Source organism: Babylonia areolata, chromosome 17, assembly GCF_041734735.1.
Source record: "Babylonia areolata isolate BAREFJ2019XMU chromosome 17, ASM4173473v1, whole genome shotgun sequence".
In the NCBI taxonomy this organism is placed as follows: Eukaryota; Metazoa; Mollusca; class Gastropoda; order Neogastropoda; family Buccinidae; genus Babylonia; species Babylonia areolata.
The window spans coordinates 1,924,498-1,939,633 of NC_134892.1; the positions used below are offsets into that span (position 1 = coordinate 1,924,498).

The 15,136-nt window shown below is 39.2% G+C and overlaps 1 protein-coding gene across 1 annotated transcript in view; it reads left to right on the forward strand.

Moving 5' to 3' along the window:
- Positions 1-459: 459 nt before the first annotated feature.
- The window catches only part of LOC143291576 (uncharacterized), an 80,200-nt gene continuing 65,523 nt past the window's right edge, over positions 460-15,136 (forward strand). Inside the window, exons 1-2 of the mRNA XM_076601503.1 lie at positions 460-883; positions 10,750-10,930. Of these exons, the coding sequence (XP_076457618.1) occupies positions 674-883; positions 10,750-10,930 (391 nt within the window). The 5' untranslated portion in view covers positions 460-673. The remainder of the gene's footprint in view (positions 884-10,749; positions 10,931-15,136) is intronic.

The window sequence follows — 15,136 nt, forward strand, 5'->3', positions numbered from 1 at the left end:
ACACACACACACACACACACACACACTTCATGTGGAAATGCCGTATGATGGAAATAAGTATATATAGCGAGAGAGAGGGTGACTGACTGACTGACTAATTAGCCGGGTTAGTCGGCGACGGGTCAGTTTAGTCAGTAATTTATTTTATATTAATATTGTTGGCACAATTCCTGAAATGTTACGAAAAGGTCGAAGACGGTCGTGTGATTTCACAGTGCAATGTGTATGGCATGACCGTCGGAACAACTAGCCCTTTTCCAGGTCAACACACATGAGTAGGACCAGTCAAAACATTCGCCCGCGCTCAGCCTCTAAACAGAAAATGGCACACCCTCGTGTGTTTTATTGTGTGACGAGATCAAATAGCTTGACACAGTCTTTGAACATGAAGAAGACAACCCTTCCTTCAACGGAACACGCAACCCTCCCCCTCCCCCCTCCATCTCAGTGTGTGGGAGGGTAACCGCAAAACATATCAGGAGAGATACTCTCAAAATAAGTTGTTAAAGAAATCCGTAAGATCGTCGACGACAAATGAGATATGTCAAAAATCAGAAACTTGAAAGGTATCGGTGATCTTGGAAGCACTCCCAACTGCTAACGATCGCTTCCTGCAGCATCATCCCTGGCACGTGCTCAATATGAAAGTGCACGGTGTGTGCGTCAAACGGAGATGATCGACTGCTTTGGGTTAGAGGCTACGAGCATGCGTAAGGCCAGTGTTGTAAACAAAATGGCTGGCAGGGTGCTTGTTGGACGGAGTCACGGAGCATTGGGCGTTGGGGGCCCTGTGAGAGTCGGGTACTATGAAATGGAATGTACGATTGGAAAGGGGAATTTTGCAGTTGTTAAACTAGCCACACACATCGTCACAAAAACAAAGGTGAGTTTCCAAGACAGAAAACTTTGCCATTCGATACGCACAGGTCGTCATGTTTCTCGTGTACCATTTCTCAGTGCGTCTGCTCTTTTCCCTTTCTGTTTATTTGTTTATTTTGTATTGTTTGAATTTGTTCAAGTAATGAATTTTGCTAGACAGCTGACTGATAGTCAACGCTAAAACTGTTTGTATCAACATCCATTCAGTTTATTTTCCGTTCAGTCGTACGTAACGATCTGTTCAACGCTCATGAAGCAGACGACTGGAAAAAGTCAAAGTGCATGCTTTCAGAGTGCAAAACTTATTTTACATCTTGTTACAGAGAGCCAACAAAATGATGACTGATAACGTTGCTTTTTGGTTTTGATATCTTTAGTTCGGTTTGTCGTAATCAGGTCACATCATGCGAGAGTGATGCTTGTCACCTGTAGTTGCTCAGATGGTGGGAGATTATTAGGACCAGACTTTTCCTCAATGATTATTCGTTTACTTTTGCTTTTATTCGTAATCGAATTGATGAGAAAAAAAAAAAAATTAAGATGATTTATAAAATGAATCAACATCTTGTATGTGTTAAAATGCAACTTTTGTATTGAATAGGGAGGACTGTTTGGTGTGGGGGTTGAGATGGTGGTCAGGAGTGATTAATACTGGCCAGTTTGTACAATTTGTATACATGTATACAGTGTAGGTATATGAATTTAGAATAGTAAAATTTTGTATGATGCCCTGTTTCATTTGTGATTGTGAGTGCTCACTCCATGAAAATTACATGCATATTAAACTCATGTTGTATATTGATTTTACCAATACACTTTTTTGTAGTCTGCAAGCACATGCCCTGGCACATGCTCAAGTATACATCTGAACACACACACACACACACACACACACACACACACATAAAAACACATGCACCCACACCCACGCAAAACACATATTTGACCTTCATAAAAAAAAATATACATGATTTTTCATGACTCACTGCCCAGGCCAGTGTATCCAGTACACATATGTTTTTCCTGTCTTGTGGGAAATTGTGCTTTTGCTTACTAGTCTTACATCAAAATATCTGATTTGGATTTTGTTTCTCTTCTTTTTTTTGTATATATATATATATATATATATATCTATCATTACATGTCCTATTAAATATTTTCCTTAGTCTGCAAGTTTGAAACATGATCTAAATCATGCTTATAATGTGAATCACATGCTATTGTATAAATATTATATATATATATATATATATATATATATATATATATATATATATATATATTATATTATAGGGCATACATACAGTGGCATATGATTGTGGTAATCTGTAAAGTATTGCAGCCTAATGAGTTTTGGACTGCAACTTAAAGAGCTTTGGACTTCATTATTATTCATGGATTGGGACCAGAACAAAAAATTCTGCAGAAGAAAGAGAAAGCAGGCATATATATGTGCTGGGAAGGGACAAGAGCAGAATTTTGATTATGGTCTGTCACAGTGTCATATCACTAAAATAAAGGAGTCTTATTAGATAAAACTGAATACTATGATGGATTAAATCATACTTCTTTTTGTTCCGTATAGTTTCTGGCCCTGGACAGATGCAGGTCTATGATAATGGCTGGTGAAACTGAAAATGTACATAAAATTTTATTTAGTTCCAAGAGTTGCATTTCAAAGTTTGCAAGCTTGCAGAACTTTGGTGGCTGACCTGCCCAGAGTGTAGGTGCTGGAATGAATAATCAATTGCTGTATAATGTGGTTGAATGTCAGGCCTATACTGTTCAGTGCTGCACCGTGCTTCACACTGGTCATGATTCCACTCCAGTTGTTCAGTTTCTGTGTTGTACTGTGGAGCTGCGTTTATTTGTGTCAGCTTAAACCCATGAGGGAGAACAAAGCAGTTGAAGTTGTGCATTGATTTGGATTAATAGTCAGGGATTGTTTATTTGCATTAATTCCCAAAAAGGTTTTTATAAACTTTAGTTTTTTGTCTTTGAAGAATCCTGCAGTCATTTTTGTCTTTTTCCCTGGATGCCCTTGGCATTTAGTGATTAGTATGTTTGATATTTTCATTGATGTTGTGCTTGAATTCTCTAAATATTTTTGGTCAATTAAAAAACAACAAGCGTAAACGTAAGCGCTAAGACACAGGAAAGCATAGTGGGTTTTTTCCCATTGAGTTGGGAATAATTGACTTTGTTGTAAAATATGGCATTTATTTCTTTTTAATTCCTTATACTTAGTTTATAGTTATAATGGTTAAGCCGTTATTGCAGGATAAAGTGCATTTTATAAATTCAGTGGATATTGGTTTGGTTTTGCCTAGCTATATTTCTGACATAGATTAAATCTAGATCTATGAATTCTAAATTTATGAATCAGTTTAAAAAAAAAAAAAGTATGCCCAGTTGCCTTTTGGTGAAGTTTGGCAAAGTAAAAAGTTTTGTTAAACATTAATTGAATGATCACTGTTACTTAGTACTTTTATTTTGTCTTTTAATTGTTTCAGTTAATATTTTCTTTCTTTCAGTTTCTTTCCATCAGTGTTCCTTTAGTTTATTCCTTTTTAATCTTTCCTTTTCCACTATGGTGTGGTATCAGATGAGGAGGATGGGGTGACATTATTAACTTAAGTTTCAGGGGGCGGTGAAGGACAAGCCTAGGTACATGTGAGGAGGATGGTACGGGGAAGGATAATGCCTGTTAGATGGCAGTGGATCATGAGGGGATCCATTCCCAGATTCATTTTCCTCATAAAGCTGGTGTTCAGTTCTTTTGTCTGCAATTTTTTGTTTTGCATTTTGAGTTTAGGTGGTTAGAACTGTGTGTGGGAAGCTTGGAGGTGGAAGATGAAAATATGAAGTGTTGTTAGGACACACAGACCTGTGTGAACACATACATACATACATGTATGCAGGGAGGGAGGGAGACATGTATGCATGCATGCATACACGCATGTTTGCGTGAGAGTTTGAAGCGAAAGACACAGATGGAGACACCCAGACAACAGACAAACAAACACGCACGTACACACACACACACACACAAACGTAATGATGTATTCATTCTCTCTCTCTCTCCTACACACACACACACACACACACACACACACACACACACACACACTGTAATGTATTATAGAAACTTAATACTTGCATTCTTTATCAAACAATATTATTTTTATCAGCAAATATTTTGTTGCAGTGCAGAGTACATTTTCAAGTGTTCACACTTCACAGTGACACAATTTGTATCAGAATGATATTGATAACTCAAGAGATTTTAAAACTTTTTTGTTTTTGTTTTTTGTTTTGTTTTTTTTGTTTTGTTTTATACTGAATGCTGATTTCTAAGTCATATGCTTTGACTGATACCAAGTTGAACTGTGCATGCTTGTCAGTTGTTGAAATGTTTCATTGTTTGTTACAATGTTAGTGTGACAAGACAGAATGTGACTGTCAACAAGAATAAAAAAAAGAAGTCCTTATTCAGTTATTTTGATAAAGTTTACTTTAGGGTCAGGCAGATCCACATTGTGATCAGTTGACACTGGTTGAGAGTATCAGTATCTGTACAGATGAATTTGGAAAGCTGTCATTGTAAAGTCCTCCCAGTCCTTTGTCCTTGCTGTACACTTCTTCCACTTCATTATGAATCCCTGTAGATGTTTCATTGCAAATTTTTCCTTCCACTTCTTTCTTTATCAAAGTTTATGTTCTGTAAACAATTCTTCCTTGTCTTTGTGTCAATGTCATTCCACATTACTTCTTCTACTACCGCTTGTATTAGTTTTGCTCTTTGTCCCTGTCATTGCGGAGTTTTAAATTACAAGTTTATGGTGTACTTATAGTTCTAGTCTCTCCCGGTTTCCACTGCTTGACATGTGTACAGTTATTTCTCTTCTCTGTCCCTGTCATTGTACAGTTGTTCCTCTCTTTGTCATAGCATTTAAGTACAGTTCTTCCACTTCTTTGCAGCAGCGTCCACCTCTTTGTTATTTACTCATTGCAGTATTTTGTACAGATCTTCCACATACATGTATCTTTGTTCTTGTCAGTGTACAGTCCTTTCACATAATTGTTTCATGTCAATGCACAGTTCTTCGCATCATTTTCCATGTCACTTTTTTTTAATTTTTATTTTTTATAATTTATTGTCAGTGTACAGTCCTTCCACATACTGTATCTTTGTTCTTGTCAGTGTACAGCCCTTCCACCCAATTAATCTTGTCATTGTACTGTTCTTCCACACTTCATTTCATTGTACAAATATTCTGCCCTTCATCATGTAATTGTATATTCTTCCACATCTTTGTCATGTCTTTGTACAGTACTGCTCTTTGCCCATGTCAATGTAGTTCCATTCTTCTGTGTCATTGCACAGTTTTTCCACATCTTTCTCATGTCAGTTTTGTCACTGCACAGTTCTTCCATTCATTGTTCATGTCATTGATTTGATAGAACAGTTCTTTCACTCTTTCACTAATTTCAGTCATCGTTCATGTTATTGTAAAGTTCTTCCCCATCTTTGTTCATGTCAAAGTCTTTAATTGTATGCATGTAAACAAGGGAGGAAGTAAGCACAAGCCGACTCTAATTTTTTTCCCTAGACAAAATACTACTACTAATGATAATAACAATGATAATAATAATGAGAAGAAGAAGAAGAAACATGTGAAAAAAATATCTCATTTGTATTGTAATATATTTTATTTATTTAAATCTGAATAGTGTTTAATCACACTACACAAAGATCACTGTCAAAGAACAAAATGGATTTGGATCCATTTGCAGTATCAGACTTTAAAAAAAATTGACATGATTATGATAGATGAAATATTCTGAAAGTGAAAGAATATAAAACAAAAACAAAACAAAAAATTGTTTGGCTAAAAAGGGTTATTGAACTGTTGAATGTTACAATCCCTTCATTGGTTCTAATATAATAGACCTGTACATTCTAGGAAAATAAATGGCGTTTGGGGGGTAGGTGGAGAGGAAGTGACTAAGTGAGGCAGAAAAAGACTGAGACTGTCAGAGGAGAGGGAGGGGGTTAATTAGGTTGAGCAAATAGACGTATTGAAATTGCTGCACATACATGGGCCATGGAATGTCAGAGATGCAATTAGTTTATTTTTGTATTCTTTTGTGTTATGCATGCTTGTTTGTTGCTGTTTTGTGGGTGTGGATATAGTATAGACCTGTGTGTGTGTGTGTGTTTGTGTGCCTGCCTGCTTGCGTTAATGGTTGTTGATTTGAATAAAATCTCACATTTAAAATGCCACAATAAGCTTCATTATCTCTGTTGGAAAGGTTATAGGTGAACAGGGTGTATACATGTGACTGTGAAGTAGACTGCTGGCTTCACCATCATGACCATAACAACTGTAAATGCACAACATTGAAAATCATATAAATATAATGGTTGTGCTGTGAAATAATGTAATGTCACCAGGTATTACCAAGTTTTCACTTTTCCACTTGAAGTTGAAGAAAGTGTGTAAAGGATTATGTAATGCCTGAACACAAGTTTCCTGGAGTGTGTGTGAACCAGAGTGTAAAATTTTGCACCAGACTCTCCAGAGTGCCATGTTTTGGGCATTATAAAAGGCTGGAAAAAAAAGAAGAGGAGAATTTGCAGTGGTTAGCACAACAGATTGACAAACTAGTAGAACTCAGCAGTTGAAGATTAGTATTTGTTTGAGTACCCGTCAGTAAGCCATCCACACTAAAAATTTTAAAAATGACTAATCATTTGCATGTTGGTCTTGCCTGGCTTTTCCCTTGAGATGAGTATAGTAATTTAGTATGCTTTTGAGCCCAATGGGAAAATTTAATGTAGTGCATAAAGTTATAGTGGCTTCCTTGGCTTTGTGAGTGTTGGTTGTCACTGAGAGTGTTGCTCAAGTTTATTGACCAACACTGCAGGTGTGTGTCCCCCAGGCCTGGTTGATGTCAAAGACTGAAACAAAACATTCAAAAGAGCCTGGAAGATGACAGTCATACATTCTTGAACCAAAATGAAACTCCTTAATGTCATCAGCATCATCCTTGTTATCGATAAACTTTCTTTTTTGATTTGTGGTCTGAAAACTGAAAATTATGTTAGCATTTGTTCTGCTTGTATTGTTAGCTAAGATTTAGCAAGAATTCACTTATTCAGAGAAATATTGTAGTATGAGCATAACACTTCCCTTTGTCAGTTGAAGCAGTATATAGATTTTGAAGTTGAGGGTGCCACAACATTTCAAAGGAAGAAAGAAAAGAATTTGATCTATCGAAGAAATACATGTAGTGATGTACGTTTCAAATGTTTCCAAATGCACATGTACATTACAAACATTTCCAAATGCACATGTACATTTCAAACATTTCAAGCTACTTCTGAGTCTCCATCCTTACTGTACTCCTTCCTTTTTTTTTTTTTACCTTCAGCTGGACAAAACTCTGGTTGTAATTTAAAAGTTACATATTACCATTTCAATATAATGGAACAGTTAAAAGTGCCTCAAACCTCATTTTAAGTACATAGAAAACGAAAAAGTTCCTTGGAACGACCATTTGAAATTTTGAGTTTTTGGAGGTATCTCAGTGACGAAGTACTGTCAGTGGTATCAAATTTGTACAGAACTTCAGCAAGCTTTCTCTTTTCCTGAATAATTCTGTTTTAAATCCAGTCACTGTTCATTTGTAGAGGTCTTGGTCTGTCTCATTTCTCATTTCTGTCACATTCTAAAAATTCTAATATATATTATTCTCTGTAGATTTATCTCCTCTGTCTGCTCGTCTGTCTGTGTTGTCACCCTGTTTCTACATGTCTGTTTTCATTGTTGGATAGACACCCTCACCCCCTCCCTTCTTCTCCCTCTGTTGTTTTTTGTGTTCTAAACATAAAGTGACCCACAGTCCTCCTTCCCTTCTAGTTCTACCCCCTTTATACATTTTTGTGGTCTAATAAACATATATTTAATATAACGAGAGCCCCCATCCTCTTTCCCCTCAACCTCTTTTAAAACCTGTTTTGTGGTTTCGTTAATGAATGTAGTTCGAGTTGAAGGAGATTGGTGTTAAGTGCTGTCTGTGACTGTGCCAGTAAATGTTCAGACTAGTGGTAGTTAGACAGATCTTTGGCACCACAAGGGGTTAGGTTCCAGCCCAGTAGGGCAGGACAATGCCATGTTCACATCACAAGGAGCGGCGCTTCATGCCCTTGTGGTTTAGAACACCCCGGCACAGGAAAGGCAATACCTGGCTGGGTCACTGGGACTGTGGGACACATCATGGCTCTCCAGGGTCTGTGCAAAATTATGCTAATGGTAGTGTCAGGTTGCTGCCTGTGCTGTTCATTGGGGCTGGTGACAGCATGTTGTGAAGGTGGTGGGGGTGGGGGGGAGGGGGAGTAGAAGGGTGTGGTGGTGGAAGGGGAGAGGGGTCATGGCTGATAATTAAGTTTGTTGGTATTTTTTGTTGTTGTTTTTTCCTTAGAAAGAAAATGCTTAAGCATACACACACAGAAATGCATGCAGATTGTGTTCGCAGATGAAGAATTAGAAAAAACCATAAAAATCCCAAAAGACTATGTGTACATTCTCACAAGCAGGTGTTTATGGACACTCATTTCATGTGTTTGTGCGTGTGCGCACGCACACACACACACACACAGTGTATACAGAAATATATTTACAGAAATATACATTTGGAATCCTTCCTCTTGGGACTGTATAATAATTAATAATATCAATAAGTTTGTTTGGCAGAGTCGTCAATGATAAACTTGAGCACAAAAAGTAGTGAGCACACTGAAGACTCAGACACACTGATCTGAAGTTCCAGCAGTCAAGGGGTTAAAGAAATCTCCACATTGGGGGAATTGGGGAGGTATTCAGAAAACAACAACAACAACAAAAACTGGTAAGGTGTGCCTTCAGTTGACCAGCCTCTTATGTTGTTGGTGGTGTTTTTTTTGTGTGTGTTCCCCCCTTTCTTCCCTTTTTCCCTTCTTCCTCTTCCTTCATCGCCTTCTCCGTCTTGATGAGCATATGAATTATATTATTAAACTTTCAAAGCTAATGAAGTGATTTTCTTTGTTTCCCCCCTTAGGAACCCTTCTCACCACCACCTCCTACCTTCCCCCATTCACTACTCCCTGTTTCATGTTAAACTAGCTTTTTCTAGCTTTTGGGAGTGGGGTGGGAGGAGGGGGAGGGGGTTGTGTGCATAGGTGGGAGTGGTTTTGTTCTTTTATTTAACCACTGACATCAAAAAAGTAATTCCCTATTTTTGTCCCCCTGTTATTAGTGTTAATGATAACTTCACCCCCGTCACACATGATCAAAATTATGGAAAAAGGGCGGTTTCATTCGGCTGTGCCCAAGCTGGCAGTCTGTTGTGCAGATGACTGTGTTTGTAAAGCACTTAGAGTAGGTCTCTATCTGAGAATGAGATAGGCACTGTATACAGTTGTGTACATGTACTTGTATCAGTGATGGTAATGAGATGAAGCCAAAAAGAATGAATTAATCTTTATTTTCCAATGATGGAGATATTAGCACATTGGCCGACTGATACATATCTGCTGTTTTTGGAAGAGACACACAGACAAACACGTACATATGTGTATGAATATCTGTAGTTAAATAATATATATATATACAATAAGGATTTATAACACAGTGCAGATATCTGAGGGACACAATATCACTCCTATGTTCTCAAACCAAGAGTGAGTAACACTCTTCACATGAAATTTTACGTTTACACACACCTAGCATAAATGTACACATGAATGGTTTGAGTGCAATCGATGCATTACACTTACAGAAAAGTAATGATAAAATCAAAAACAGAATAGAAAGAAATTTATAGAAAAGGGCACAATTGCGGAGATAGACAATAGGGATATGGACAGAGAAGAAGGCGAAGACATCACCATCATCATCATCATCATCATCATCATGATCTTGTTCACAGCATGTTTGTGTTGTTGCCCCACCAGGTGTCGATCAAGATAATAGACAATAGGGATATGGACAGAGGAGGTGGAGGTGGAGAAGTCATCATCATCACAATCATCATCATCTGGCTCACTGCACGTTTGTGTTGTTGCCCTACCAGTATCAGATGGCGATCAAGATCATAGGCAATAGGGATATGGACAGAGGAGGTGGAGGTGGAGAAGTCATCATCATCACAATCATCATCATCTGGCTCACTGCACGTTTGTGTTGTTGCCCTACCAGTATCAGATGGCGATCAAGATCATAGGCAATAGGGATATGGACAGAGGAGGTGGAGGTGGAGAAGTCATCATCATCACAATCATCATCATCATCTGGCTCACTGCACGTTTGTGTTGTTGCCCTACCAGTATCAGATGGCGATCAAGATCATAGGCAATAGGGATATGGACAGAGGAGGTGGAGGTGGAGAAGTCATCATCATCACAATCATCATCATCTGGCTCACTGCACGTTTGTGTTGTTGCCCTACCAGTATCAGATGGCGATCAAGATCATAGGCAATAGGGATATGGACAGAGGAGGTGGAGGTGGAGAAGTCATCATCATCACAATCATCATCATCATCTGGCTCACTGCACGTTTGTGTTGTTGCCCTACCAGTATCGGATGGCGATCAAGATCATAGGCAATAGGGATATGGACAGAGGAGGTGGAGGTGGAGAAGTCATCATCATCACAATCATCATCATCTGGCTCACTGCACGTTTGTGTTGTTGCCCTACCAGTATCAGATGGCGATCAAGATCATAGGCAATAGGGATATGGACAGAGGAGGCTGAGGGGAAGTCATCATCATCATCATCGTCATCATCATCTTCACTGCATGTTTGTGTTGTTGCCCCACAAGGTGGCGATCAAGATCATTGACAAGACACAGCTGACGGAGGACAATCTGACCAAGATCTTCCGTGAGATCCGCATCATGAAGCTGCTGAGGCACCCCCACATCATCCGCCTCTACCAGGTCATGGAGACGGAGCGCATGCTCTATCTGGTCACAGAGTACGCCAGTGGGGGAGAGATTTTTGGTGAGTGGTGGGCGGCGGTCTGGTTTTGGGTGGGTGTTTTGTGTTGTGGGTGTGTGTGGAGGGGGGGGGGGGGGGCATGGGGGGTGGGGGTTGTGTGTGTTTGTGATGTGTGTGTGTGTGGTGTGTGTGTCTGTGGTGGGTGTGTTTGTGGTGGGTGTGTGCATGTCCAGTGTTCTGTAATTTATATATTTTTTATTTTTGTTTTGCTATTGTTACTTTACAGTTTACAGCATTTGTGTTTTGGTTCTCTGTGTGTGTTTGTTCATGTGTGTTTGACATATGAACTAAAAATGCTTACCATGGTACTTGTGCGGGAGGAGCAAGGGAGGGGAAGACTTTAGAGAGAGATTTGATGGAGACGGAGTGTTCTTTACATTACAGATGGACAAAAATATAAATCTTTTTCAGTCAGTGAAGAAAGTTTCAAAACACATCAGTTTTGGGGAATGTTAAACTGCCTGGCATCCTATTAGATTTTCTTGACATCACAAAAACTAGGTAAATGCAATTTATATATTAATACACACACACACACACACACACACACACACACACACACACACACACACACACACACACACACACACACACACATACACACACACACACACACACACACACACATATATATATAGATATAGATATATATGTTATATATTTATTGAACCGAATTTTCCAAATGTGTCATCCACTTGATTGTTACAGGGATTTCCTGACACAATGCTCTAGATCTAATCTTTCCATCCTGGTTTGACGATGCATATGAACTCTCTTTCTTTCTGTATTTTAATAGTTGACAAAAACAAATGGACATGCGTACAAATGAGATTGAATTATGAGATGATTAAGGAGAATAGCAGGAACAAACACCTCCCTGTAACCCCCTTCCCCCTACTGAACCAGTTCCTCAGCACAAGATGGGATATTACAGTATGAAAGAGCCAGCGGTGAAGCATATTACAAGTTGTGAAGAGATTAAGGAGGAAATAAAGACAGTGCCTGAAAGGAAGATTCTTAGGGACATGGTACACAGAGTATGATAATAATTCTGATGCCAAGCAGCAGTGGTGGTGGGTTGGGGGAGGGGAGGGGGGGTTCATTGTGGTTTGGTGATCAATAAGCCTAACAGTTATTGACTTTTCTTTTTATTGAAGTCGGGGCAGTGGAGTGGAATGATAAACGACCACAGTGGGCTAATATAAAGGGGTGGGTGTCGTTGGGTGGGAGCTGACATGATCGTGGAATTCGCGGCACAGTCGGTCAGCTCAGCTGCATGTGGTTTGGACCCACATGTTCAGCCACGGGTTGCTAGTTCTCAATTTGCGTTTTTTGAGTTTCAGCTTGTCATTAGTAATTTGACTGCGCCTTATACGCGAGTGAACTTATTTTAGGATTTTTGAAAGTTTTCTTTCTTTCTTTCCTTAACTCAGAGGGTATGCCTTGCGAGTTATATTTATAAACAGGAGCATCTTAAGGACCAAGAATTATAGAACATGATTATTTTGTTGGCATTCTGTACTTTTCCAGTGTATAAAATTAAACCTCCATTCAGAGTATACGAGAAGTGTAAGATAATAAATTTATTATCTGATTAACTAAAAGAAATTGCATCATTTGCTGTAAAAACAAAAACAAATGTAGACAATTACTCAGCACACACAAAAAAAAATTGAACGCAACTTAATTTTTTTTTTTAAAGTGCAGGGAAAGCTCTTCTGTGGAGATGTGAAGGTCCTTTGGAAGAGGCTCTGATTTGCTCAGTCTGTTTAGCATGGAAGGAAGCCAGTGTTTCAGATAGGATGATGTAGTGACCAGAAGAAGGAAAAGAGTTAGTGAACTGAAGAAAGGGAGGGAAGGAAATGGGGACTGGGGGGTGGGTGGGGAGGGAGGGGGGAGGGAAAGAAAGGGCTGGCACAGTGGCAGTGGTTTGTTGGGAGAGGGAAGTTTGTTGTTGACTGGTCAACAGTCCGAACCCTCTTGCATGAATTCACATATTTCACAGAGAAACTCCCATCTTAGCGTTTGGCTGTGGCTAGTGTGAATACTTGAGGGTTAAGTTCTGTTTCGTTTGTCTTGGGACTGTCCTGGGTGTGTGTGTGTGCGTGCGTGCGTGTGTGTGTGTGTGTAAGGAGGTGGAGGGGTGGTGGAGGGAGGGGAGTGTGAGAAGGGAGGGAGAAAAGCTGGTGGGAGGGAAGGTGGGTGAGGGAGATGGAGGGAAGGAGAGAAAAAGACAAGAGAGAAGATAAGAGGGTGTGAAAGAAGAAGGGGGGAGAGACTGGAAGAGAAGGAAGAGAGTTAAAGAGGGAGGGCAGGGGAGAGACAGACCATGTGTGGTGAAACCAAGGGAGGTAAGAAAAGAGGGGCAGGGACAGACCGACCAACATGTAGAAAAATAGTTGGGGAGAGAAAATATAAAGAGAAAAAAAATCCTATTTACAAACATGTCTTGGTTAATCCAAAGAAAAAGAAATCTGGAGAGAATAAGGCCCATTGGGGTGATTTAAGACGGAAGGTTGGGGTCACAGAAGTTGTTTGTGTGCGTACACGTGAGTGCATTCATGTGTGTGTGTCATTGTCATTTGTGCACTCACACACGCATCTGCACAAACACACACACACACACATGCACACATGCACACACACATGCACACAAGCAAGCATGCAGGCATACATGCATCCGACACGTAGCAGAGACTGGAGGGCAGGTGAAAGACTGACTGGGTGACAGTGGGCTGAAAGTGACAGATGCCTTCCTGTCAGTGTGAAAACACTCCTTTAGTTGTGCCAGTTGTCTTCATTTTGACTGGAGAGAGGGACAGAGAGAGAGGGAGGGAGGGAGAGGGAGGGAGGGTGGGTGGGTGGGGGTGAGTGTTTTCATCAGGGGCATGTGGCTTAATTCTGTGTGTGTGTGTGTGTGTGTGTGTGGTGTGAAGTATTTGTGGTGGGTGTATGCTTGTGTGTTGTGTGAAAGATTACATTCCATCATAAGATAAACGTGTGCGTGTGTGCACATGTGAGAGAGTAAATGCAGGAAAGAAAAAGGCTTGTTACCTAAAGAATACGCTGTTTTCAATTTTCACAAATAAAATAAAACAAACAAACAAAACAACCTTTCTAAGTTTCTTGCTCCACCGCCCCTTTCCCCATAAGAAAGTATGTACCTCTGTTGGTCCCTTCACACCACCAGTCTTATCATCCCCCCCCCCCTGCCCCCCAAGCCCCTTCTCTCTCAGAGTTCAGCCTTTTTTCCCCCAGCTCTGTCAAGTTGCTTCAGACTGAAGATATATCATATATGGTTAACTTACAAATTTCCATCCACACATTAGTGATCCTTCTTTGAAAAAAAAAAAGATAAAATGAAAAAAAAAAAAAAAAAAAAAATCTTAATTAAAACAAGGCATCCCAGAAAAACAAAACCAAACCAAAAATAGAGAGGAGATAATGAAAGTCATCTGATCCTTATGAATTAGAAAAAAAAAAAAAAAAAAAAAAATCCTGTGAAAGCATTTTAAAGCAAATTATGATTTTCAAAGGGAAAAAACGAGTTTAATAACAGGCCAACCAAACCAAAAATTATAAAGAAAGGAGAAATCTGTAGACAAACACACCTGTAAAGAAGCAGAATACATAAAGTGTGAACATCTGTTGCAGATTAATTTAGCCACTGTGAGTGTGAGTGTGAAGCAACTGTGTCTGATATCAAATGCAAAATGCTTCTTCAAGGGAAAAGATTTCGGTTTTTTTCTTTCTCTCTTTTTCAGATCTTCAAAAAACAGAATGTTTATTATAATATTAACAACAAAATTATCTGTTTCTTGCACTGTCAAAAACGTTTATCAAATTAATTGATAATTGTGCAGTTCCAGATGTTGCCTCACTCTGAGTATTTAAAAAAAAATTCATTTGTAACCATGAGCCAGGGTGACTCATAATCATCCTTACCAGTGAGTGATTAAGTTTCAAAGAATGAATCACAAAGACAGGTAATTTAAAAATCTTAAAGTTAAAGAGTATTTCATCCTTACCACTGAGTGATTAAGTTTCAAAGAATAAATCACAAAGACAGGTAATTTTAAAATCTTTAAAGTTAAAGAGTATGTGGTCAGATGGTTTGAGTGCTGGATTCCCACCCAGGTTTCTTGAGTTCAGTCCCCATTACATCTGATGGGTCAAGGTTGGGGATTTTTCCAATCTCCCAGGTCAACA